Source organism: Akebia trifoliata, chromosome 15, assembly GCF_017979445.1.
Source record: "Akebia trifoliata isolate Shusen 1 chromosome 15, ASM1797944v1, whole genome shotgun sequence".
NCBI lineage: Eukaryota > Viridiplantae > Streptophyta > Magnoliopsida > Ranunculales > Lardizabalaceae > Akebia > Akebia trifoliata.
This window is the reverse complement of record NC_141389.1, coordinates 22,606,240-22,632,337: the sequence shown is the minus strand read 5'-3', so window position 1 is coordinate 22,632,337 and position 26,098 is coordinate 22,606,240. Positions and strand designations below refer to the sequence as shown.

Sequence of the window (26,098 nt, the reverse complement as noted above, 5' to 3'; positions counted from 1 at the left end):
GCCAACAGATAAATTGCATTTTATGATTTTGGTATGGTATGGAGGTAACTAACGGTCAGGCTTAATTTTTAGCTTGGTCGTAGGTTGCCAATGGCCAAAAGAAGAAATTGCACTATATAGAGATAACCAACAATCAAGTTTAATTTTTAGCCTGACTATAGATTATCAATGGCTAGAAGAAGAAATTGTGCTGTATGGAGGTAACCAACAGTCAGAATGTTTTTTTTTTTTTTTTTTTTGCATGGTATGAAGGTAACCAATGGCCATAAGGAAAATTTGCACTAGCCATTGGTCACCTAAGGCCAATTCTGTTAGGCAGTTATAAATCCCATGTGCACTCAAATTTGTTAAGGGTTAATTACTCTTTAATCCTAATTTTAATTATTTTTTCCTTTAAGAAAGCCTTTATTTTTATCTTTTTACCCATAGTTTAATTTCATAATAAACCTATCATTAAGGTTTTCTTATAAATTTTCATTTTCTTCTAACATAGACCCTTGGTCAATTTGGTCCTCACATGAGTATAATTCTCATTTTCTTTTGTACATACACCATGTGGGACATGAGGTAAACCATCTCTAATTTCTTTTGTTGATTGAAGTTACATGTATGTAGAGGATGAATAGATAATGGACTCCATTCTATTTTCTCCTATGAGAAAACAAAAGTTTCCTTATATGGATTATATAAATGTAGAAGATGATGATGAAGGGATAGATAAAGATTATGAGTTCTTTTAATTTGAGGATATTAAAAGTTTCATTGAGTTGTGTTTAAAATGACGATGACGAGATTTTCGATTCAATAGATTATCTTATTAATGATGAGGTTGGTCTTCATTCAATACTTAAGGTACTTTAGAAGGTGTTAGATGTGAATATAAACTTTTTAGATGCACAGATGTATAGAGATCAATTAAGAAAATTTTTAATTAAAAATCATTTCCAATACAAGTTGATAAAGAATGAGAGTTATAGAGTCACAATAGTTTATGTGCATACAACATCGTGCGATTAAAAATGTCATGCTTTTCGTTTGATTGATGGACGCACGTTCATGATTCAAACGATGCGTGAGATCTACACTTGCAAGAGTAATGTCAATCAATTTCATAAAAATGTGAGAGTTAAATAGGTTTCTCAATTCATACGACCAATCCTTCAAACTAACTTAAAGTCATATAGACCAAAAAGACATCATTATAAAGATAATACATAAATTTGATATTCAGATCAGTTATTAGACTGTATGAAAGACAAAAACAATTGTCTTGGAGTTGATATATGAAAATTATGATAATGAAAGTGACTCGACACTTTTCCTTCTTTTTTTTTCTTTTCGTTTTTCCCTTCTTATTGCTGGTACCTTGTGTAAGAGAGGGAATGTCCCGAAAGAGAGTCACATTTCTTTAATATGTTTTCTCTTTCCTCTTTCATTTTGATATTTTTTCTACTTTATTTTTTCTCATTTTATGTTTAAAAACTTGGTCTGAATATTGAGTTTCCTCCCAATTGAAATTTTTTTCTTTATTTTTTTGTTGGATTTATTTGGTCAAACATGCATGATTGAAGGTGTTTTTAAATTCTATTTTCTATATTTCTCAATTTTTTTTTTATAATTTTCATTTTTATGTTTTAATTTGGTTGAACTAGAGTGGGACGTGATGTAAAGTTGCTTCTTGCATTATGAGGACAATGATTTTACGTTTCTATTGATTTAAGACATCACGATTAGTTGATCGTTTAGTCAAATTAACAATTGATGATTGGTGAAATTATTTCATCGACTGGTTCGATTAATTCATTGGTTTGTTTGTGATTACATTGGTTGGTCAAGATTCTCAATTTTAAATTATCTTGATTGGTTGGTAGGGATTCTTTTGAAGTTTAGATTGATTAAGGTTTAAAGTTTTATTTAGATTATAATATTATTTCAAATAATAATTTTATCGATTTAATTTTATAAATTTTAAAATTAATGATCGATCAAAATTTGTAGTTGATTGGTCGATTCTTTAATTTTAATTTTCCAAATTTAAAGTTTAAATTTTGTGATTTTATGCAATTAAACTTGTTATTTTATGTGGTGATGGGTATCATTCTACTTAAATAGCAATTGTCATTTTATGTGGTAAAATTTTTTATTCTATGCAATGAAAATCATCATTTTATGTGACGAAAAAATATCATTCTATACAGCGAAAAAGTATCATTCTATACAATAAAAATTATCATTTCATGTGATGAATTTTTATCATTTCATTTGAAAATTTATCATTTTATGTGATATTTTTTATCATTTCATATGAAAATTTGATGTTTTCTTAAACGTCAGAGATTTTTAAGTTTAGTCAATCTGCATAAATCTCATTAAAAATCTTAATTTTATCTCGGATTTTCATTTTTCTAGTAAAATGAAATTTCTAAATGTAGGTTGAATGTTAGGAGTATTTTGATCATTTGTATGAAATTCGACGAAAGACTTTTTCTGATTTTAATGTAATTATTTCTAAATCTCAATGTCCCATTTTACTAGCATTGCAAGATCTCTAGATTATCGAAATACGTGACAAACCTAAGCATACATGTTAAATTGAATGTAAGGTGCGACGATCTTGAGTGTGCATAATTTCTACATTGAACGTACTGAAAAGAAAGATAATGGAATCATGATGATTGGGAAATGATTAAAAAAATTTTAATCTCTCACAGCGTTTGATTTCTTTACATATTCTACGCTCATCATTAGAAATTCATAACAACTAGGTAATGAATTATCAGATCAGGTGGATGCAAAATGTGATGTCTACAGACGAGTCTTACAAACTTACTCTAGAGTTATGTTATCAAGTATTGATAAATAATTATGATAGCTTAGCCGATATGAAATTAATATCGATGATGGAAATTCAAGTCAGTGTTTTTTACTTTTCATGCTTCTTTTTAAAATTTTAGGGTAGGATGTCGGCCAATCATTTTCATTGATGATTATTTTTTAAGAAAAAATATTATTGTCTGTTACGTTATTGGATGAAAATAATGAGCTTTTCTTCATAAACATATAAATTGTAAAGTTTAAAAATGAAGAAAGTTTGACAAATTTTCTTGAGACCTTGATCCCTGTACTGTATTATAAGCAAACAATTACAATTATTTCTAATTGACAAAAGGGGTTAATTAATGCAGGAGAAAAAAAATTAGAGAATAAAAACACAAATTTTATTACGTCATATATACAAGAATTTCAAAGAAAAATATCGAGGCTAGAGGTTGAAGAATTTAATTTATAAAGCTGTCAAGTCATAGATGATATCAGATTTAAGATGTATATGTCTACCTTGAAAGAAACATAGGAAGTTACTTTCAACTAGATGGACAAAATTAAGATTGAACACTAGTGTAAAGTATTTTTTGGTATTAACTCTAGGTATGAATGGAATCATAACAATGCATTAGAATCATTCAACAATTGGATCCTACAAATTCGAGATCTTCTTATGATATTGTTTGTGGAGCGAAATCATTTCATGTCAATGAATATTATACACAAACGTAAGATAAAGTCGACAGATATTAGATTTGGATTCAATGAATTGTTCTCATGTTCACATGCAGTATTACAAGCACATGAAAATTGTATTCACAATTACATAGTGTGGGATTTAACACCCTATATATTTTGCGTGAAAAGTGGCCCTGATCATAGGTGGTAAATTAACCTAGAAGACAAGACTTTCTTGTGCCTAGAATGACAAACTTGTATGTTGTTGTATGTGCATGAATTATTTATAATAAAAAAATGAAAGCCTATCATGGGTGCAGTAAGATATTATAATACTTTGAACTTTTGTTTATGTATTTTACATTTATATTTAAATGTTTAAACTTAATTCATAATATGTATCATAGATTCTATAACAAATACTACACGATACCACATTATCACGTCACATACGCAGATTTCATCTATCTTATTATTGATTGGAATGAATGACTAAGGGTAATTTTTATATACTCATAAATATTTCAACTAACTTTTTACATACTGATGGTTTGCAATAAACTTTGGTATGTTACAACAACAGCTCTTCCACATTCACTTAAGAGGCGCGAGTAGGACAATCTCAAGTTAATAGGAAATATGAAGAAGATGAAGATCAGATATCCCAATGTTTTCAATACAAGTGTGGTAAATGCGATTTATTTGGGCATAACTCTCAGAATGTAAGGGTTCAGGTCTGAGTAGTGGTGGTCATTGATGACTATAACATTGTGGATGGTGTGTAAGTATGGTGGATGAAAGATGATATATGGTGGGTGGAGTATTGTGGTGAGCATGTTCATATGTTTTGGTATGAGAATATGGTGAATGGGGATGGGGAATAAATTTATATTTTATGTAGTCACTTGTATTTTTATGATTTTTTGTGACTAGTTTATAATATAACACTTAAATGCATTTACTTAAATATTTTTGGTATTTCATATTTCATAAAGAGTATGAATGTTTTTTAATTCACTTGGATTGTTTCCATTTTTTTTCATTGGTATTATGTTAAAGATAATCAATTGCAATGTGACAATAAGGGAGCAACTTTAAAAAATTTCAAATTTCCACGACTTTATTAAAATTAAAAATTCATTACATTACATCTTCACATTTACTTTGTCTGAAAAGTTAGAGCAAAATTCATCTAAATCAACCTCAAGCTTTTAATTTTTTTCACTGAGTACAATCTGAAGAATTAATTGCATTTGTCTTTGAAAATTTTGATCCCTTGTCCTTCTTAGGTTGTTTCATAGCATCATTAAGGCATTGGAAATCACCACATTTTTGACATTTAAAAAATTTGTACCCAAAATTGTGTGATTGTTTGGATGTCAAAAGATTTCATTTATTTATGCAACCAGATATCTTACAAGATAGCTTATTCCAATGGCATTGTTTGACTCAATGATTAGAATCTCCACATGCTAAATTGCATTATTTTTAATAAAAAAATTGTGGTTAAATTAAAAAGAAATAGAAATTAGTAAAACCCTCTTAATTTAAATAAATTACTTAGTGTTACCATCCTTGTGCATAACAATATGTTATTTCCTTCATTTTTTTTTTGTCAAAAATAAAAAAATAAAAAAAATGATGCTAATGAGTTAAAAAAGTTGTATTAAAAGTAGCATTTTAAACAAGATCAAACGGAAATAATATTTGTTAAGGGTGAACCCTCTTCTTCAATAGATAAACTTCCAAATAAAGATGAAAACTTATTGCTCTTCGTATCAAACTTAGTCCATCTTCATCCTCCCTCTTAAAGATGATGATGAGAAACTCTACTTCATCTTATCCTCTTAAAAAAGTCAAATTTAGGATTTCTTATGGTTTAATACAACAATTTACAATAGTTTAATCAACGACTACGGTTATTTTGTTTTTTTTTTGTTTTTTTTTTATGGGAAGCGTAAAGAATGACATTTTCATAAAAAAATCATTTACAAGGGTGTTTTCAATATTCACAAAATATTACATCATCAAAATAGATGATGTTAACAGATAGAATGGGTCAACGAAAGTCCAGGGTTGAAGACATCATCTTGCATTTGACGGGGGTAACACTAATTGAGAACATTTCACAGGGGTCTTACTAAAATACCCTATAATTTAGGAGCCTGAAGGCCAAGTCCACGGTTAGTTACGTAATTCTACAGGAATAGAGTCTACGTGGCAAGATATGGTTTGAATATAAATACATCGGCTCATAGACAAGCTGTGCACGCAATCCAATGTGTTTTAAATCCAATCAAAACATACCACGTAGGGATGGACAATATGGTGGATCCCAACTCTAAATAAAAGGATAAATATCTCGACAGTGCATCACATCATATAGACACGTGTACGTTCCTGATTACGTTCCACGAAAACGACGTTAATGTCTTTAGATATTTCTACAAGTCAACTACTGTTTCTCGCCCGCCATTAACGTAATCTCTGATCTCTATTGCGATCGATCGGAGAGAAATCTCTCCAAAAACCCCAAATTTTTTCCCAAATATCTCTGTTTCTCCCTCGATAAGTTTCTTTGGTGTCAATTTCGTGACGAATCTCTGCTTATTTGAGTTGATTGAAGGCGTTATTTGATTTTTTTTGTGAATCGAATCGTTGATTAGGGTTTTCTGGTTAGGGTTTTGAAGAGAATCGAATCGACCATGTCTGTAGTGGTCGTTGAGTTCCTTCACAGGCGTGCAACGATGATACCTACAGAGATCTCTTTTCATGGAGGTTCTAGTTCTAATCATATGAAACAGTTTGAAAAATGGAATCGGCGTTGTAATTTTAGTTAACATTTGGCATTAGTTTATCTTTCGGTTTTTAGGATTTCTTCTTCTTTCTTCCTAGCTATTTCGCAATCGAACGAATAAAAGGAATCATAGATCGAGAAATCGAAGTGGTGTTTAAGATATTTTCTGGTCAACGAGATCAAGAAATTTGCATTTGGTATCAAAATTTGATTTTGCAGTTTAGTTGGATTTGATTGTTGTTCACAGTATCATTGTTATTGCTTCTGTTACTGAGAGGGATTCTTTTATCTTAGAGTTCATCATCAAAGGTTTGGGGATTCTGTCATCTTGGAGGTAATGTTCTTAATCTTGGTTGCTTTGTTTTGTGATATTTTTTTGTGTCATTTGATATCTCCTAGTATTGCATCTTATTTCATGACAACTTGTAACATTATCGATTTGATGCACAAATGCCTCTTAAAACAGATGAATGTGTCACCTTTGTATGTGGTAATACCACAGATTTCAAAAACCCCATCTTCACAACAAAATCTATATAAAGAAGGCCTGTTAAAATGGATCCTGTTGAAACCCAAAAAAAGAAGAAGATAGGGAACTTGTTCATCGTGTCTATACCTATAGATAGAATAGACAAACTCTTTAGTTTTTCATAATAGACAGTTAAATCATAGTTTTGAAAAGCATTTGATGATTATACGTTAAGACTCTCCTCAGGACTGGGCTTCTTGAACACACCTTGCATCATATAAAAATATCATGATAGTGTTGAAGCATGTAACTCATCTATTATGCCCTTGGAAAAGGTATTTGTTCAACTCCAACATCTTTGTTTGCCTTGTGTTTAGGAGTGTCAACGGTTTGGTTCCTAAGGATTTTAGAATCAGAACCATCATATTTTCTTTGGTTCCGATTATTATCAGTTCCAGTTTTAAAATTAGTGGAACCGGAATCGCCAAAAATCGTGGTTACCCATCGGTTCTGATAAATGGATAAAAAAAAAAAAATCCCAACTAATGTTAATATTCTAGTTTTTTATATGCAAGTTTTTTTTAAATCGTAAAATACGAAAATATCATTTTCAAATTATTGCAAAAAAGAATTCCTTTCAAGAACACAATACATCATCTATAAAAGCATAATTACAAATGGATCTAACAAATACATGAGTTAACTTTTTTTCAAAAATTATAATTCATCTTCTTTAATTGTAATTAACTTATAGGAATTGACATTTTAAATTAGAATACATAAATTATATGAAAAAAAATTTAAGTAATATCAATCAACTTTAAGACATACGAAAACCTTCAACCAACTATAATAGGAACAAATGGTAAACCAAATAGGTTTTCGGTACCTGCAGGTACCCATCGAGTCGAACCTATCGATTCCTGTTCTTATTTGGTTTGGTCCCTATTAGACTTGGTTATAATTGGGTATTGAAAATAAGGATTCAGAACTGGTGTTTTCGATTATGATTTAATGGGTACCCATTGACACCCCTACTTGTGTGACTGTAGCTCAGGTACATATGCGGGTGGTGGTAATTTTATATTGTATGAGCTTGACAATTTCTATTTTATTCTTTCATTTTTTTTTTCTACAAAAGTTGACTTAGATTATAATAATAAGTTATTCTATATTATTAACATCTAGAAAAATATGCCTTTCTCATATAAAATGTATCAACATTCTTTTCCCACCATTGGTAATTCTTTTTCTTTTCTTTTTTCCGACTTTTAGTGTTTCATTAAAAAAGGTGTCACCATTAGGATTACTCTTCACTTTCTTGGCCATTGAAGTTCCTTGCCTCCACTTACACATTTAAAAACAACAAATGAAATATAGAGGTCAATGTCAAAAAAAAAATAATAATAATAATATCGAGAAAGTTTTATTGAGCATTGTTTTAGAAAGCGGATTTCAAATAGATGCATTCCAAAAACTCATCGACTTTTAACAACTATTTAAACCATTAAATTTTACAGAATGTTAAAGCTTAAATGATGGTGGATCAATTTCCAAGAGAGGGGGGTATTGAATTGCTTAATTATTAGATTGATATGACAAGTCGAATTGATCATGTTGTGAATCTATCAATGGTGCCTATTGATTTAGGCTCCTTCTCCGTTCCCCATTAGAGAAGTAAGGTGGCCATGAACTTTTACCAAATATATAAAGATCCTACAAGCCCTCTGTTCCGGATTCTTCCCTTGGTGGGAACCTGATCACCAGTACAACCAAACACTTTCATATTCATGCTTTAGTTTACGTATGCAAGGGATGGTCCCAAAGGTGCCTTTCCAACCACCATATCTCCTAGTCATATTGCTATTCATTATAAATCCCTGCATAGATTGAGATCGGGTTGATCGTCCCAGTCAAGTGAGTTCAAATCCTTTTGTTGCTTTCTCATGAACCACATTTGTATGCATTACTACTGTAATAATTATTGAATAGTGAGAATTAGACTGCAAACTAGCAACGCGGCATAGGATGTTCGATGCCTAGGAATATACTTAATACTAACCCTTGAAATTCAAACTTTAAACAATGCTCCTTCATTATTAGACACCAAATCGGCACATGCCCTACATAAAGCAATTGTCCTTATTTTCACTTGTAGTTCTTAACAAGTATCTCCTTATACCTTTTAATCATGCTTAGTATTATTTTGTGCATCTAGATGTGAGTATCAAACTTGATATAATTTCGTGCATGAAAACTTTACTAGACCAACCTCTTTTGGCAAAAAGTATATCCCCGTTTTCATTTTATGATCTTTCTATCTTTTTGTCTACTAAAAATATCAGGAGTGGTCTCCTCATTTGTGTGGGAGATAATCAAAACTTGTATTTTTATTTACTTTTTGATTGGTAAGCTGGACTTGAACCCATGACCTCATAGTTGCTTCTTTTTTTTGTGATAAATCAATGATCTTTATTAATAGCATGGCCGAGGAGACCATGAAGCAAAGTTCAAAACAAGAGAACAAGAAAAGAGCAAAAAGGGAAACAAAACCAAAGAAAACACCGATGACAAAAACTACAAACTAAGAATCGATGCTACCCCATTTTGCTATGAAATCTTCAAAAAAGACCCCCTTAGACTCAATGAAAATCTTGCTCCATGAGAAGATAGACCCCATGATAAACAAAGTAACGTTTTGGACCGAGGATTCCTTTCCTTCGAAGGTCCTAAAATTCTTTTCCCTTCAAATTTCCCAACAAATAGCGGAGAGAGTAATGTTCCATAGTTTTCTCTTAAATTCCGAGAAGCCCACCCCTATAGCACTCCATTCTTCCACTAACTTCCTCAAAGAACCCGGAGCACACCACGTCACCCCGTAACGATTTAGAAAGTAATACTAAATCTCGGAGGCTACCTTGCAATGAATGAACATGTGATCTACGGACTCCCCATTCTCCTTGCATAACCCACAAAAGTTTACGGAAATGACCCCTCTTCATTACATTATCCAGTGTCAAGATTTTACCCAAAGACACCACCCAAACAAAACAGGAAACTTTAGAAGGAACGTTCGGGCCCCACACATTCACCACTGGGAAGGAGTACTTTTACAAATCCATAATTGCTTTGCAATGTGTCAAACCAACTGAGCTATGGGTCTAAGCCCACTCAAAACTTGTTTTTATCCAAGGGGATGTGGACCAACACAAGGGTGAGTGGGGTATTTATTTCCCTCGCTACAAGTGAGGGATTTGTTTTACTAAAAGTACTATTTACACTTTTTAGATACTCTCTTAGTATAATTAATTAGTTACAGCTGACACCCACTTCTGACATGGATTTCATGCCTATACCATGCAGAGTTCCCATGTGGGTCTGAAGTATCTGGGTGACAATCTATTGTTTATCCCTTTATTTTTGTTTACTTTGAACATGGCTTTTCTAATTAGAATGCTTTGGCAGTTTTGTTTCCTTGGGACTTCCTATCATCAATGGACATCTCCACTCTGTGTGATGATCCAGTTTCTGAAAATGTAAATAGTCTGCGTGACTTGAAACAGTCATATGTAAACCATAAGCAATTTACATACAGCAAAAGTTGTATCATTGAAGGAAATGCGTTAGAAGAACTTGGAAATTCACTTAGTGGAATCCTACATGTTCAAGATGTCCAGGATCTCGTATCAGGTCGTATTCCAACTTCAGATGAGGACGAGATAAGTAAGGGAAAATTGTGTGAAGAGTTGAAAATACATCAGGCTGATTCCTCAAATGCAACAACTCCAAAGGGTTTGTGCAAATGTGCAACGTTTCCATGCTCCAAACAGATCATGTCATATATTGCATCTATAGGACAAAACTCTGTGAATTCTGCGAATCATGCCTGTGCTCGCACAATATCTTTGCCTGTGAGTTTCCTCATCTATCTATTACTAATCTATGTTTGTAGAAGCTCGCAAAATTCAGATAATTGCATGTAGAGATTGTTTCATTTACATTTTGATATGTTTTAACACTATCTATAAGTTTGTTAAACTCACAGTAACGCCATTTGGGTGCTAAACTTTTTTTTTCTTTTTATGGGTCTGACAAAACCATCTTTCTACTCGTGTCTCAGCTACACTTGTCACTCATTCCTCATCCACATCAAACCCCTCCAGTCATCATAAAGGAAACAATGATGGGAGGCAACCGGTGCTTGGGTGAAAGGAGGCTTCAACAATGACAGTGATGGGGGAAACTGATGGCACCTCCTCTCCTCTCTATCAAAATCTCCCCCCCAAGATCCTTCATATCTTGGAAAATCTTCTCTAACACCCTATCTCTATTTCTTTCTTCCCATGTCTTTTTATGATGCTCTACAAATCCACCATAAGACCCTATCTGCTTATCCACACCAAACCCTACTTGATAATAACCATACGCAATTTTATGTATGGATTTCATTGGTAGATAAAGATCTTACTATTTTATATTACCTTAATAGTGTAATTATTAACTTTAGAGTATGAAATTTCATTTACGTTCCCTTTTTGCTGTATTTGGTTTCATTGAATTAGGATGAGTTTGCCCAAGAGGTCATTTTTTATGCTTTTGGCCTAATTCTTCTTTGGGTAAATGCTTTCTTCACAGAAAGTGAAGAAGGATCTGCACAGGTGGGGTTTTAGTTTAGACAGATCCCGCCTAGAACCCAGTTTTACATCTACTTTCCTCATGTGCAAGTGTGATGATCATATGTAAGTTTAATACCATGATATTGCTTTACATGCTTTGATGTAGCCTTCCCTGACAAGATCTTTCTTCCTCTTTTCTTGTTTATGCTTTTCTTCCTAAGACTCCTTCGAAGCTCATGTCTGCAATGAAAGGTGGTCGTGAGAAACACGGAACACCTCTGAAGAAGCTCACAGTAACATGGGCTCAAGATGTGTATGATCCACCCACTATGTCCCTCTCTCACACTGTGAAGAGCCACGGCCAGTCACGATCCAGAACCAACAAGAAGCATGGCAATCACAGGCACAAGCACAAGGGAAAATCTTCACGAGGAAGCAGCAGCAACAAGCATCAGTACCGGAAAAATATTGGGAACCATGAACTACGTTCTGAGACACCAGCAAATAGTGATAGATTGCTCTTAGGAGAATTCAGTCAGCCGAGCGTGGAACTTGTGGACTTTATTGTCATTGGGCAAGACTCCAAGTGTGGGAGTAGTTTTTTCAGGACGTCACTTGGTAAGGTGCACATCCCAGTTACTTAGGCTTTATGATATGTGTTACTTGTACATATGTGTGAAGTATTTTTTGACTTCAGAGAATCTTATATAGTATGTTATTCAGTTTTTGTGGGATGGGTATGTTTTTCTTTGTTTTAGTTTTGGTTGTATGGTGATTACTTGCTGCATCGGATTGCTTGTTTTCTTCATGATCAAGCTGGACTTGTTTTGTATGTATAGTTATTGTTTCTTTATGGGGTTTGTAGTTAGTTATATACATGTTGAATTAATTTGTGGCACTTTCTTATACTTGATCATGTATGTATCTTCGCCATAGGTATGTATCTGGCTATATCGATTGAAATCTGTGCCAAAATCGTCTATGCCCCCAGTAATAAATAGAGAAATAATAACAGTGGCCATGCATCTGCACTAAATCTTGGTGCTCAAACCCTAATGAAGGTTCTGCAACTATAATGTCCAAACATGGTCGTTGGGAGTTATCTGCATCTCTAGGTGTTAATTCTTACAGACAACTAAACATTGGAGTTAATGTCATTGTGTACCAATTTTCATGTGTAACTCTATGGACGAAATAGACATCTGTTGTGAGATAGGGTACTCGAACCCTAGCAAATTTATATTGAACATCAAAATCCTCATCCAGGAACAAAATCAAGATCTTCCTATGGAAATCAATGATATTGGAGTGTGGTTATCATTTACTGATCATAAAATGTTCATTAGGTAAATGATCATTGGCTTTTCATAAAGAGTTTTGCTGGACAACATTAAAATTGACATCAATTCTCACATTGCTGATGTGGAAGTGCACATGTAGCCATAGATGCATTTCACTCGTATCTCGATGAAAAGCATATATGGTTGTTCCGTACATACATCAACATCGCAGCGGTGTGAGACTCCATGTCAATTTTAATTTTACTTCAGCATTTTCCTTTCATAAAATAATATATACTAGGAGTAGTGCTAGGGTGACATAAACGGAGACACAGGTGACTAAATGACATGGTGTCGTGCACATTACCGTAGATGTTTTTCCGCTAGATAAAGAGTAAAAAGCATCTATGGTTATGTGTGTGCCATCACATCATTTTTGTCACCTTTGTGTCTCCGTTTGTCATTCCAGCATTATATACTAGAGGTTGCCCACCCCGACCAAATCCACAGCCTCCTCCAATGTAAATAGAAGGCAACATAAAAGTGGTTGAGGGGTTGAGAATGTTGCAATTACTTCTCATAGGTGTGGTGATTATTCTGGGTGCTTGTAAGTTGCTCCACTTTCTTGGATGACTTGACTGACCCATCTAGTCATACACAAAAAAATTCAAAACTTCATATAATTCTTCAAATAAGCCAATTAAATCAGGGAACCAATGAAAAAATTGATGAGTTGTCAATTAATCACGGAAAATGGTAACATTTTAACCTTCACTCAACTTTATCCAAGAAGACAACGTCGATATTTTGATAAGAAACCCAAGAACATCGCTTGTAAATTCCATGAAATTGTCCCAATTTTTATAATGTAACTTTGCCAGATTTATTCGACTTGCGTCCGCCTACCTTGGTTTACTATGACGAACTTTAAAAAAAAAAACAAAAAAACAAAATATTCTTATGTTCAAGTATGTAAGCATAAGCAGAATGCAGGCAGCAAAAATGGTCTATTTTAGATAAAGTTCATCAATACAGAGACTATCCCAAATAAATCATCAAATTTCTTTGGTGATCACCATCCCAAATTGTAATTCTAGATAGGCGATCCAAGACCTTGAATCATTTAAATAAATATATTTCATCACAATAAACAGTCACCCACACCATCCAATGGTCTTGTTTGTCCTGAAACCAGTTTCAGAAGGCTCAGGTTCTGGTTGTGGTGGTGGTCTTGGTTCTCTGGGTTTTGCAGGATCAACAAAAATAACCCACCCATCCAAGAACTTTGCATTCATCCCCTCCCGAGCTTTCTCAGCCTCTTCTATGGTTGCGTATCTGACAAAACCAAACCCCTTCGATCTTCCCGATTGTCTATCAACTATAACATTTGCTGCAAAATAATTTTCCAGAGAGGTTAGGACGTAAAGTACTGGATGGGTTGAAGGATGGTAGAAAGTCATTACCTTCAACAAGCTGACCAAATGGAGAAAATGCCTCTTTTAGCTTTTCATTTGTCGTTAATCTTGAAAGGCCTATGTTGACAGACACCAGAAAGCAGGTAAGGCAAGCCCAGTGGGCAAAGTTTATTAATTGCAAAAGCATGGGTATGATATTCATATAGCTCATCTACAACCATGTTCTCATATTTCAGAAGAAACAGAGAAGATATGGAAGATACGTCCGGGCCAACTAAAGTAATCCATAGCTCAATCTATCACTGTGATCAGCAGTCAGGTTTATTACCCTTTTTCATATTGATGGATGCAAAATCAGCTTGGAATGAAAATCAATCAGCAGAACCACTTCCACCACATATTGAGGTAAATGCAAGACACGCTTATAAAAGAAACTAGTACACAGTTTTTGAAATAGTCAGAGAGAGCATATACATGTCATCCAAAAAACTGGTCCGCAATGAGATACACACAAACAAATAAGAGATACAATGAGACGTGGTAAGATACACACAAATTAAAAAAAATTAATGCTTAGATATATTTTAAAAAAAAAATACAATTTATAAAGAAAAGATTCTTCCTTAACAACAATAAAACCAAGAAGAACTAAGCTTAATTAAAGATGTTTTAAATACATATACTTATTTCCTTTAATGCAAACTTCCAAAAGTGAGATTTCAACCAATAAATAAAAGCAAGTATGAATTCTGAAAAACGGATGAGTAGCAGTCAACATGGTAAAGTATAGATATCAATTTTTTTTTATGAAGTGGAAAATCGATCCATAATTATCTCTCTCTTCAAATGAAGTAAGAAACCATAATATGATGGGGGCAAGATTATAATGTGAAAATTCTAGTTTTCTAGATCAACCAGTCAAAAATGAGGTGGCTACAATCATCCACTTGTGATACTAAAAGTGAAGGAAAATGCCCCGAGAGTAACAACAAACCTTGCACTCCAAAGATAACATTAAAAAGACTAAGGAGTTTTGCCCAATTCCTAATCTTAATCAAAACCATGGGGGATAAGAAGCTTGGTTGCCAAATCAAGGAAAATTCCTTGCACTCTAATGGACAAAGAATATTAACAACCATGACGCCAATGAACCCACCAAAGACTACAACAAACAAACAATTCAATCCAAGAACCAAGCATGAGAGATGCTTTGTGATCCTTAATTATCCCAATCGGCCATCCATGTCACACGTCACAAAAATAATAAAAAAAAATAGATATGCAAGACTATGGTGAATATGGAAGTATGATTTTACCATGGATCATGAGTGTCCGTCGACTATCCTTCCAACTATTTCAATCTTAACTAGGGATTGGATCCTAATTAATCATAAACAAGTTCAAATTTTTACAATTGTACAAATAGATTTCGATTCAATTAAAAAAAAAAAAAAAAACTTTATTTGAATCAAATTCCACAAGAACTGTCTACTTGGAGGAATTAATTAATCTTAAACAAGTTCAAATTTTTAAGATCGTACAAGTAGATTTCAATTCAATTTCAAAAAGAACTTCATTTGAATCAAGTACCAGGAGAATTGCTTACTTAGAAGAATTATTGAATAATCAAAGCAAGCCCCAATTACCAACAACAAATTATTGAACTTCTATATTTTGGGTAATCTTGACTTGAACTCATGAACTCTGGGTCTATATCCAACAAATGATTGAACCGAAGAAACCCTAACAAAAAATAATAAGAGTTGACAGTTGAGATAAGTCTCGATGATGTCGATAACAAACAACACAATCAAAATGATATGTGGTTTAGTACGTGTCCTATTAGAAGTCTTTTTTAGGAGTTTATATTAGGAGTTGTTCTTTGATTTAGAGTTTCTATTATGGGTTAAGAGTTGTTCTTTAATTAGGAGTTTTTATTGATATTTTTGTCGGGAGTCTATATATTTCTGTATTCTCATTGAGATGAAGAAGAAAAATTAGTAAATTTTCAATAAATATTTAAGAGGGTTTCCCCTTAGAAGTGGGAGCAATTGTCTTCTATGTTGAATCTTCTTCTTCTTTCTGTATCATTTGGTATCAAAGCAGTGGTTCTACCCTGTGTGGTACCGACGACATGGCTGAGGGAACTAGGTGTCAAGATATAAACGCATGGAGGAAGCAATGAAGCAAATGGAAGAAAAAACTGATGAAGCTTTCCTTGAAATTAAATAGATGGTCACAGCTATAAGTTTTAAGTATGATCAAATAGCCACCAAATTGAATTTGACAGAAGAAGGAAGAGCCGAATCCTCACAAAACTCCGGAGTATGACCCAATTTCAATCACGCCGCTATTCACACTCGCTATGCAAAAATCAATTTTCCACGCTTCAATGGAATCGATCCCAAGGGGTGGGTGTACCGTAGTGAGCACTTCTTCAACACAATCAAATTGAGGAGTCTCCTAAAGTCTACCTGGCTTCCATTCATTTAGAATATCCTACCCACGAGATGTATCAATGGTATGAAACCGTTAAACAAAAAGTCACTTGGCAAGATCTTGTGTGAGACATGATCAAACACTTTAATCTAAAAGCATACGAAGATGTTGGCAAATTAACTAAACTTAAACAAACGGGTTCAATCAAAGCATATTAGGAGCAATTTGAATCTCTTTCTAGCCACACTTGTGGATTACCAGAAGACTTTTTTTTTAGTTATTTTTTAAGTCGATTAAAAGACGAAATAAGAGCCAACGTACAGATGTTTGAGCCCCGAACAATTGTGCAAGCTATCAGGTTGGCTAGACTCCAAGAAGAGGTCCTTGATGCCATCACCAGATGCACTAAAATCCCTCTCAAGCCTTCAACATCCATAGTGTCTACCATAAAATCTACTGCTCCTTCTCACCAAATCCCTATTCGAAGGTTAAATCCATCCGAAATGGAAGAGTGTAGAGCTAAAGGACTCTCTTATAACTGCAACGAAAGATACATTCCTGGCCATCGTTGTAAAAAATAACAATCTTTCTTTGAAACGATGAATGTGAACGCAAAGAAGAGGAGAAAATTTCCCATGAAGAAGATGAACCTTACGACAAGGTAAACAATGAGCCGGTTATCTCTGTTCATGCTTTAGTAGGAGCCACATCATATAGAACCACGCGAGTTCGTGGTTACGTCAAGCGCAGACTGCTTTCTATCTTAATTGATTCAGGTAGCACGCATAATTTTCTTAATCCTGAAATTGCACAAAGAAATGGCTGTGAGGTGAGACCTACTACTACTATTTTTGTTGCGGTAGTTGATGGTTTACAATTGACTAGTACATCTATGTGCAAGCAAATGTTATGGGTTACACAAGGAACCACCTTTCAGACCGATTTTCGTCTTCTCTCACTTGGTGGTTGTGATATGGTGTTGGGTGTGCAATGGTTAGTCACCCTTGGTCCTATCTTATGGGACTTTCATAATCTGCGTATGAAGTTTACAACAAATGGGAGGAGAAATGTGCTTAGAGGAGCAAAATCTAGAGAGGTCAAGATAATTAATAGCCAACAAATGGATCGAACTCTCAAAAAGTCTACACAAGGAGCTGTCACTTAACTCTTCTCCATCCAAAATATTTCAAAAGAAGTGACGCTAAAACCTGATTTGAACGTTTTGCTAAATAAGTACTCTACAGTGTTTATAGAAGTAACAAAGTTACCACCTCATCGGGCTCAAGATCACAGCATCCTACTCAAGCCGGATAGAGAACCTACCAATGTTTGCCCGTATCGATATACATATGTACAAAAGAATGAGAATGAGAAAATTGTTCAAAAAATACTTTCAATTGGCCTCATTCGGCCAAGTTTAAACCATTTTTCTTCACCCATCCTATTAGTTTGAAAAAAAGACAATAGTTGGAGAATGTGTGGACTATCACTCCCTCAATCATAATACAGTTAAAGATAAGTTTCCTATTCTAGCAATTGATCAACTATTAGAAGAGTTACACAAAGTTAAATACTTTTCCAAGCTAGATTTGCGTATAGGGTACCATCAAATACGAGTACATCCTACATACATTCACAAGACAGCTTTCCGAACTCATGAGGTGTATTATGAGTTTCTTGTTATGCCTTTTAGCCTAATGAATGCTCCCTCAACTTTTCAGAGTCTAATAAACCAAGTATTCAAGCCATATTGGGGGAAGTTTATTCTGGTATTTTTTTATGACGTGGTATACAACCGTAGTTGAGAGGATCATATTTACCATTTAGCAATAACTTTGAAAGTGTTGTAAAAAAATCAGCTATTTGACTAAAGGACAAAATGCCTTTTTGGAACACGAATTGGATTATCTAGGTCATATTATCTCGGGTAATGGAGTTGCAGCTGGCCCATCCAAGATTGAGAGCATGGTAAACTGGTCTAAACCACGAATAAAAGAATTAAGAGGCTCCTCCGTCTTACTAGGGACCATCAGTGATTTGTCAAAGATTATGGTAAAATCACTAAACCATTGATCAATAAGTTACGGAAGGATGCTTTCAAATGGACCAACAGATTAGAAGAGGTTTTCAAACTGTTAAAACATGCTATGACTACTACTCCAATTTTAACTCTTCCTGACTTTACTAAAGTCTTTGTTGTGGAATGTGATGCATCGGATTCAGGATTGGGGAGCGTTTTAATGCAAGAAGGAAAGCCTATTGCTTATGCTAGCAAGGCCCTTTTTGAAAAACACTTAGGTCTCTCCACTTACGAAGAAGAAATGTTAGCGGTAGTGCACATGATAACTAAGTGGCAACCTTATTTGGTGGGACGGCATTTTAAAATCAAGACTGACCACATCAGCTTAAAATATTTTATTGAGCAGAGGATTTCCACTCCTTCATAACAAAAATGGCTCACCAAATTAATGGGATATAATTATGAAATCATATACAAACATGGCAAGGAAAATATAGTTGTTGATGCCTTGTCTCGAAAGGATGAAGTTCAAAGATAGTGTTTGGCCCTTTTTGGTATGTTGGCAGACTGGATGAAGGATATACTAATCTTCAGATCATTATTGATGGGCTTTAGACTAATCCAACTTCATATCCGGGCTATACTTAGGTCCATGAGCAACTGTTATACAAAGGTCAACTTGTATTTGGATCTACTTCTCCGATCAAGACCACTATCCTTAAGGAGATGCATGACAACCCACTTGGTGGACATGCTGAGGTACACAAGACAATTCACCATATTAAAAGAACTTTTCATTGGAAGGATTTAAGCTCTGAGGTACGTTCCTACATTCGAGAATGTGATGTTTGCCAATGTAATAAATATGAGACTGCTGCATCCCCAGGCTTGATGGAGCCCCTGCCGGTCCCTACTAGGCTATGGGTTGATATATCCATGGATTTTATTAAAGGCATTCCCCCATCCCATAAAAAGGAAGTGATCTTTGTCATTGTGGATCGGTTAAGCAAATATGCCAACTTTGTCGCCCTCAAACATCTGTATACGACTATCGATGTGGCACAAATCTTCATGGATCACATATTCAAATTGCATGGAATGCCTAGCACCATGGTGAGCGATAGGGATCCAATATTTGTCAATAAGTTTTGGCAAGAACATTTTTAAGTTACATGGCACCCAATTAAGGATTCGTCTTATAATCCACAAACCGACGACCAAACAACAGTGGTGAACAGATGCCTTGAAAACTACCTCAAATGTGTTACGGGTGATCAACCTTATCAATGGGTTAAGCACTAGCAAAATGGTGGTATAACACCACTTTTCTTGCTACTATCAAGTGCACACCTTATGAAGTTGTTTATGAGCAACTACCTCCAACGTACACGTTCTATAAACCGGGTGAGTCCCTCAACAAGGTTCTCGATGACAATTTACGCTCACGTGATGCCCTGGTCAGATTGTTTCAAGACAATATGAAACAAGCTCAACGTAGGATGAAACAATTGGCTGATTTACATCGTACACAACATGAATTTCAAATTAGAGATTGGGTATATTTACAGTTGCAACCCTATCGGCAATCCTCAGTGGTTCCTCATCACAACATGAAGCTCGCACCAAAGTAATACGGTCCATATCGGGTGGTTCAACACATTGGTAAAGTGTCATACAAAGTAGATTTACCATCCCAATCGCGTATACATCCAGTTTTTCATGTTTTTTGTTTGAAGAAGGTAGGTTTACAAGTTACTCCTCAATCCACACTTCCTAAAGTGGGCAATGAAGGTCAAGTCCTCATCGAACCAGTGGCAGTTTTGGATCGAAGATTGGTTGTTGTGCTACGTGCATCAATTATGATGAATAGTACAAAAAGAGAAAAAAAAAATATGAAAGAAATAAAAACATACAGATTTAACATGGTTCAGCAGCGTGCCTACATCCAAAGGGAGCGAGGGGCAGAAATTTCACTATATGCCAAATTAAGGTTACATCATATGAATTTATAGTAAACCTAACCATACAATAGGTATTAAAAAATTCCAATAATATCCTTGTATTGTACCAAGGGGGCGTTGCTCCCGCACCCCCGACCTATTAATCGTCCCTGGCAATAAAACAATAAATTAAATGCCTTTTGGGATAAGCCGTCGTTCTGCTCCCCTCTCTCCACTTCACACTCAGCATCATCCTGCTTTCTTTATATACGTGATCCACTCAATATGAGTCACATAGTACAACATTGGTGAATAAAAACAATAAAGCAGTGACCCAAGTACTAGTGCATCCGTTCAACTCATTCCCTGAAGATGCAACTTGGATGGGTTGGTACCAGCAGTACCCTGATTTTCAACCTTGAGGACAAGGTTGTTCCCAAGAGGTGGGGAATGATACGTGGATCAGTACCTCTCCTATTAGAAGTCTTTTTTAGGAGTTTATATAAGGAGTTGTTCTTTGATTAGGAGTTTCTATTATGGGTTAAGAGTTGTTCTTCAATTAGGAGTTTTATTATTTTGGGAGTTTCTATTGTTAAGAGTCTATATATTTCTGTAATTTCATTGAGATGAAGAAGAGAAATTAATAAATTTTCAATAAATACTTAAGAGGGTTTCCCCCTAAACGTGAAGAAACCAAATGTGAATATTTTGAATCTTCTTCGTCTTTCCGTATCACAAAATGAGAGTTTAACTATGTAGAATTAATTAATAATAAATGTGAACAAACCAGAAATAACTAAATCACGAAAACCCATAATTTTCACTCTGAATTCGAATTTAAAAGTGATCATGGCTTCAATTCGACACGTACCGCTAATGAAGAGCTTTGGGGTTGTTAAAGTAGAGTTTTGACGGATTGAAGCGAATCTCCCTTGCAGAAGAGACGAAGATGTTGAAGATCCACCACTGAGAACCCGACGAAAACTAGAAGCGAACGCCATTAGAGAAGGATCTCGTATGAAACAGAGTCTTGATAGAGGTTTGTTGGGCTAAAAGCCTTGAAGAATGAAGACATAGAAAAACCCTAAACCTCGGTCTAAAGTGAGTTATCTCGGGCGAGTCATCTCAATCTCGGATGACTTAAATCTTGAATCTTGACGTGGTTGTGCTTGTGGAGCCGAACCATGGTTTAAAAACGGGTTGTTCTATTTGCATATTTCACCAACTTAAGTGACTTTTATTTAAATTTTTTTTTTTTTTACCATTTTACTCTTCAATACAAAAATTAGGGCTTTTAGAGCCTCATATTTGCATGATTTCATCGAAGCGTCGAGATAAGCCGATTGAAATGGGTTTTTGGTGGACACCATCACCTATTGAACAAAAAGTCCAAAACCCACTTCTTCTTCTTTTTTACTCATCTCTTTCTGAGTTTTGTGGGATGTTGAATCTATGGAGATTCAGTTTAAGGATATTTTTTAAGTTGTCTTATTTCTTTAAAATTTCTTTTACTTATATTTAGTTATAAAAAAATGGAAAAAATCACTATTAAAATATCAAAATGACAATTTTGAATCAAAGAACTCAAAGATTTTTTGATAGTTTTATTTGATAGATTTAGATTGAATTTATTTTAACAAATTCTGTAAGTACTTATTGAATATTATCAAATATGTGCGATAAGTACCTATCGAACAAAATTTTCTCTTATGAACGACTTCGATACAATTGAAAGTGTTAGGGTAAGAAAAACAAGTAAGATCAAAGGTTAAAACCCTCATTGAAATCTTTCAAGATGCAAAGAAGGAGAAAAAATGAGATAGGGTGAGAGAGAGAGACAGAGAGAGAGAGAGAGAGAAAAAGAAGAAGGAGAAAAGATAAAGAAATGGTTTGGTATCTTTAGGTGTGTATAATAAGCAATGGAGGTTAAAACAGATTATTAGATGAGGCATTTCAGTATGTGCAAATAGACCCACCCTTTAAAAACTCGTCAGTGCCTACAAAGTTTTTTAATTTTTCAATTTTTCAAAATTTATTTCTTTTAAATAAGATAAAATTTTATTTTTGAAAAATAAAATCATTAACTTATATCTTTAGTATAACAAATTATAACTAAGTTAATAATTTTATGAAGAAAAAATAATATAATGATTTGAAATACTTTTTCTCTCATTCAATTCTTGAGAATTGGAGTCGATGGGTACTCGTATTTTTTTTTATAATTTCGATTTCGATTTCATTTATTTTAAAACCAGACTCAGAATTGAAATAAATATAATAGTTATGATTCTAAGTTCCTTAGCAACTGAACTGGAACCAACCCATTCACACCCCTACTAAAGGAATCTATTTTGATTTTTATATTTCTATTAGAGTCTGACTAGCCTTATTAAGACAATGAGGATCAGAGGCCTTACTAAGCCTTATCCACTACAAATATTTAAAAAAAGAAAAAAAAAAGGCCTGAAGATTTGTAAAACGATTCCTTGAGATTTGTAATAAGTCTCGAGGTATTTTTTATTTAGTAAGGCCTTGTTCCTCACCATCTTAGTAAGGAAAGAGTTTCTCTTTTCATGATATGTGTATCAATGTTTAATGGTGTTGGATCCAATTAGGTCTTATGATTATCCTAAGTAATGTTTCTATCAAAGGTCCAATTTCAAGAGGGTCCCTCCCATCTATTCATCATGAATCGTGCTGGGGTGACACATAAGTTACTATGATTCTCACAATTCTGACGTAGACATGCATACATAACTGTAGATGATTTTTACTCGTATCACAAGAAAATACATCTATGGTTATGTGCACATCCCACGTCAAACTTGTGAGAATCGCAGTAAATACACTGTGTCATTTCAGCATTTTCCATTCATCATAATGTGGTAAGAGTTACTTTCCCAATCACATTATTGATCTCTCTCCTCAATTAATTAGGTGAGCAAAACAATATATTACTTCGTAAGCACTGAATCATTCGTGATGAATCAATAAATTGCATTTATTTTCCCTTCCTCGTGATCTGCAACACGTGGGAAAGTAGTATCTTGGAAGGCTAGGCTCGTGGAACTGAAATGTAGGATATACGGTAACGGAAAAAGCGGTGTGAGGGAGGTGTACCTAACCATATACGAAGATAAGGACAATAATAAAGGATCCAATACACGTAGACCGCACGATCTTACCCACATTTAATGTCCTCTTTAACGTTGCATGAATACCCACGCCATTTTACAATTCTCTTCACGAGAGCACCAACTCGTTTCTTCTGTACACCAAAACCGCCATGCCTTTCTATAAAACTACAAAAATACCACTCTTTTTGGTAATATAACACCACACTTGCACATTAAAAAGACACAACCCTATTAGATTTAATGGAATAATAGTAAACAAAAATTTAAATAGACGTAAAAAAAAAAAAAAAAAAGTTTTTTTTCTTATCTTTAACCAAGTTTAAGAGTTACCCTTTTCATAAATATTTCAAAACAATGGTTAATGTTGAAAAAATCTTATCAAAAAAAGAGAAATTATTATTAAAAATAACCAATTATTACACGTATGCTTAAGAAGCAAATATCTCTGACAATTATAAAAAAAATCACACTCACAAATAAAAATCACAACCCTCCTCTTCTCCAAATAAAAATAAAATGAGAGAGAGAATAAGACATTTTCTTCCTTCGACAATTTTCATGTGATCAATTTTAAAAAATAGTTTTAGATTTCAAAAATGGAGTGGATGATTTAATAGAAATAAAGGTGTGGGGTGGTTTTAGGTAGGTTTTTTTTTTTGAATGGGAAACAATATCCATTTTAGGATCTTGCCAAATAGATCTACACCGTAGATTATGTTTATGACTGGGACAGAAATCCTATTTTGTATAATAGATTTTTTATTTTTTTTTTTCATTTCAATGATTAAGTCAATTAATAACTCAAACATAGTGAAAAATGTTGATTCTAAAATTTCTATCCAAATCATCAATGGAAAATATAACCTCTTGGGAAATGGAATACCTTGTCATCAACATCAAAAAGGCTTTAGGTCAGCTTAGAAGATATAAGATTCACTCATATTTTTCAGGAGGCTAATAGAGCTGTTGATTTCTTTGTTTCTATGACTATTTCTGGGATTGTATAGTGCTTGATAAGAATAATGTGCCCAACGAGCTATGTAACATCCCGAGTCATGATAAAAGGGGTGTTTAATACCTTAGATTGTAGTTGGTCTGCATTTGCTTTTACTCGTATAACCTTTTTAAAAAATGCATATAAAATAAATTTTGAGAAGCATATTTTGCTTTCAATGTCCTCTCCTTTATAATGAGTTGAATTTACTTGTCTTTCATTTTTGGCTTGTAGGAAATACAATTTCATGTTACAAGTTTCTCGCTGGTGTTACTTAATGCATATCTATGTTTGAATCTTTCATTCACAAAGAAGTTAATTCTTCTATGTCAGAATTGCATTACATACGATCTTCTTTAGCCGGTGGTCAGGGATGTACTACTTTTTATTTTGGGATGATCTCAAGCTACCTTGTGTGGAATCGTTGGACTTTTGCTATCTCCAATTCATTCTCTTTTGTATCTTGAATAACGTTTCAATTTGTATCCCAAAATTCTCTATTATTCTCTATCATTTAACAAATAACATAGATTAAAAGTCACATGTCGTATAAATTTTTAGAATATTAATAATTTTTTTCTCTGGTCATTTAACAGTTTTACAATCTCAATTTGTTAACCACTAAATCCTCATTTAAGGGTAAAAAAAAACTTTAAAACAGGCAGTCCGATTCAAAATTTTGAAAGTACCCTCTACATTGAATTATACGTAGAGCAATATCAAATTTTGACGAAAATGTAAGGATGTGAAATAATTTCAAAATTCCATGAGTCTTGTAACAAAATGGTTTCTTCAAATTTTAATGAAGTAGGAAAAGCAAGTGAGCAGTCATAGGTCTGGGGGTATTTTAGTTATTATTACATAAACAAGTACCAATTTCTTATCCCATTTATTATTTTTCAATGATTGCATTTTCCTCCACGTTCTCTGCCCATTAATGTCAAATCTACAACAATATCCACTCTCAAACTTCCTATATAAAACCAATCTCACTAACTTCAATCTTATTATATCGTCTTCTCTTCTTTCTTTGGAGTGTAATTCCCTCTCTTGTGTTTCCAAAGATGTCTCAAAGGGTTAATCGTCATCAAAGGAAGGCCTCACAAACTGTGTTCATGTTTCCTGAAGGTGATCTCTCAAGCATTGAAGCCCCAGTACTGTTCGATAATGGAGAAAACAAGGTTCCAGTTTCAAACCTCATCATTCAACCACCAATGGAGATTCATGTCCCCACTCCTCCATGTAAGGAGTCTCCAGACCCAGTGCTCAAAGAAATTGGTGATAAGAAATCGATAAATATTGCGCTTGTCGAATGAGATCACTTCTTCTTCTTCTTCTTGCTCTTCTAGTTGTTGTTCTTCTAATTTGTGTTGTAGGATTTGTGGATGAATGGTTCAAGAATTGAGCTTTTTATTCTCAATGGATAAGTTAGTAATTCTCATGACTTCTTGAGTTTAATAAACTTTTTTTTTTTCTTTAATCATGAGTTC

The 26,098-nt window shown here is 33.9% G+C and overlaps 2 protein-coding genes across 2 annotated transcripts; one reads left to right on the top strand and one right to left on the bottom strand.

Annotated features, from left to right (window-relative positions):
• The first annotated feature begins 5,966 nt into the window (after nt 1-5,966).
• On the top strand, nt 5,967-12,276 carry LOC147384640 (uncharacterized). Its single transcript, XM_086425202.1, has 4 exons — nt 5,967-6,495; nt 6,593-6,632; nt 10,233-10,678; nt 11,605-12,276. The coding sequence occupies exons 3-4, from the start codon at nt 10,262-10,264 to the stop codon at nt 12,025-12,027; spliced, it is 840 nt and encodes a 279-aa protein (XP_086281328.1). The 5' UTR covers nt 5,967-6,495; nt 6,593-6,632; nt 10,233-10,261; the 3' UTR covers nt 12,028-12,276.
• A 1,375-nt stretch (nt 12,277-13,651) lies between these two features.
• On the bottom strand, nt 13,652-21,542 carry LOC147384639 (RNA-binding (RRM/RBD/RNP motifs) family protein). Its single transcript, XM_086426432.1, has 3 exons — nt 21,349-21,542; nt 14,127-14,195; nt 13,652-14,053 (listed from the first exon to the last, which is right to left on the bottom strand). Exons 1-3 carry the CDS (start codon nt 21,476-21,478, stop codon nt 13,818-13,820), a joined length of 435 nt encoding a protein of 144 aa, XP_086282558.1. The 5' UTR covers nt 21,479-21,542; the 3' UTR covers nt 13,652-13,817.
• Between the last annotated feature and the right edge of the window lie 4,556 nt (nt 21,543-26,098).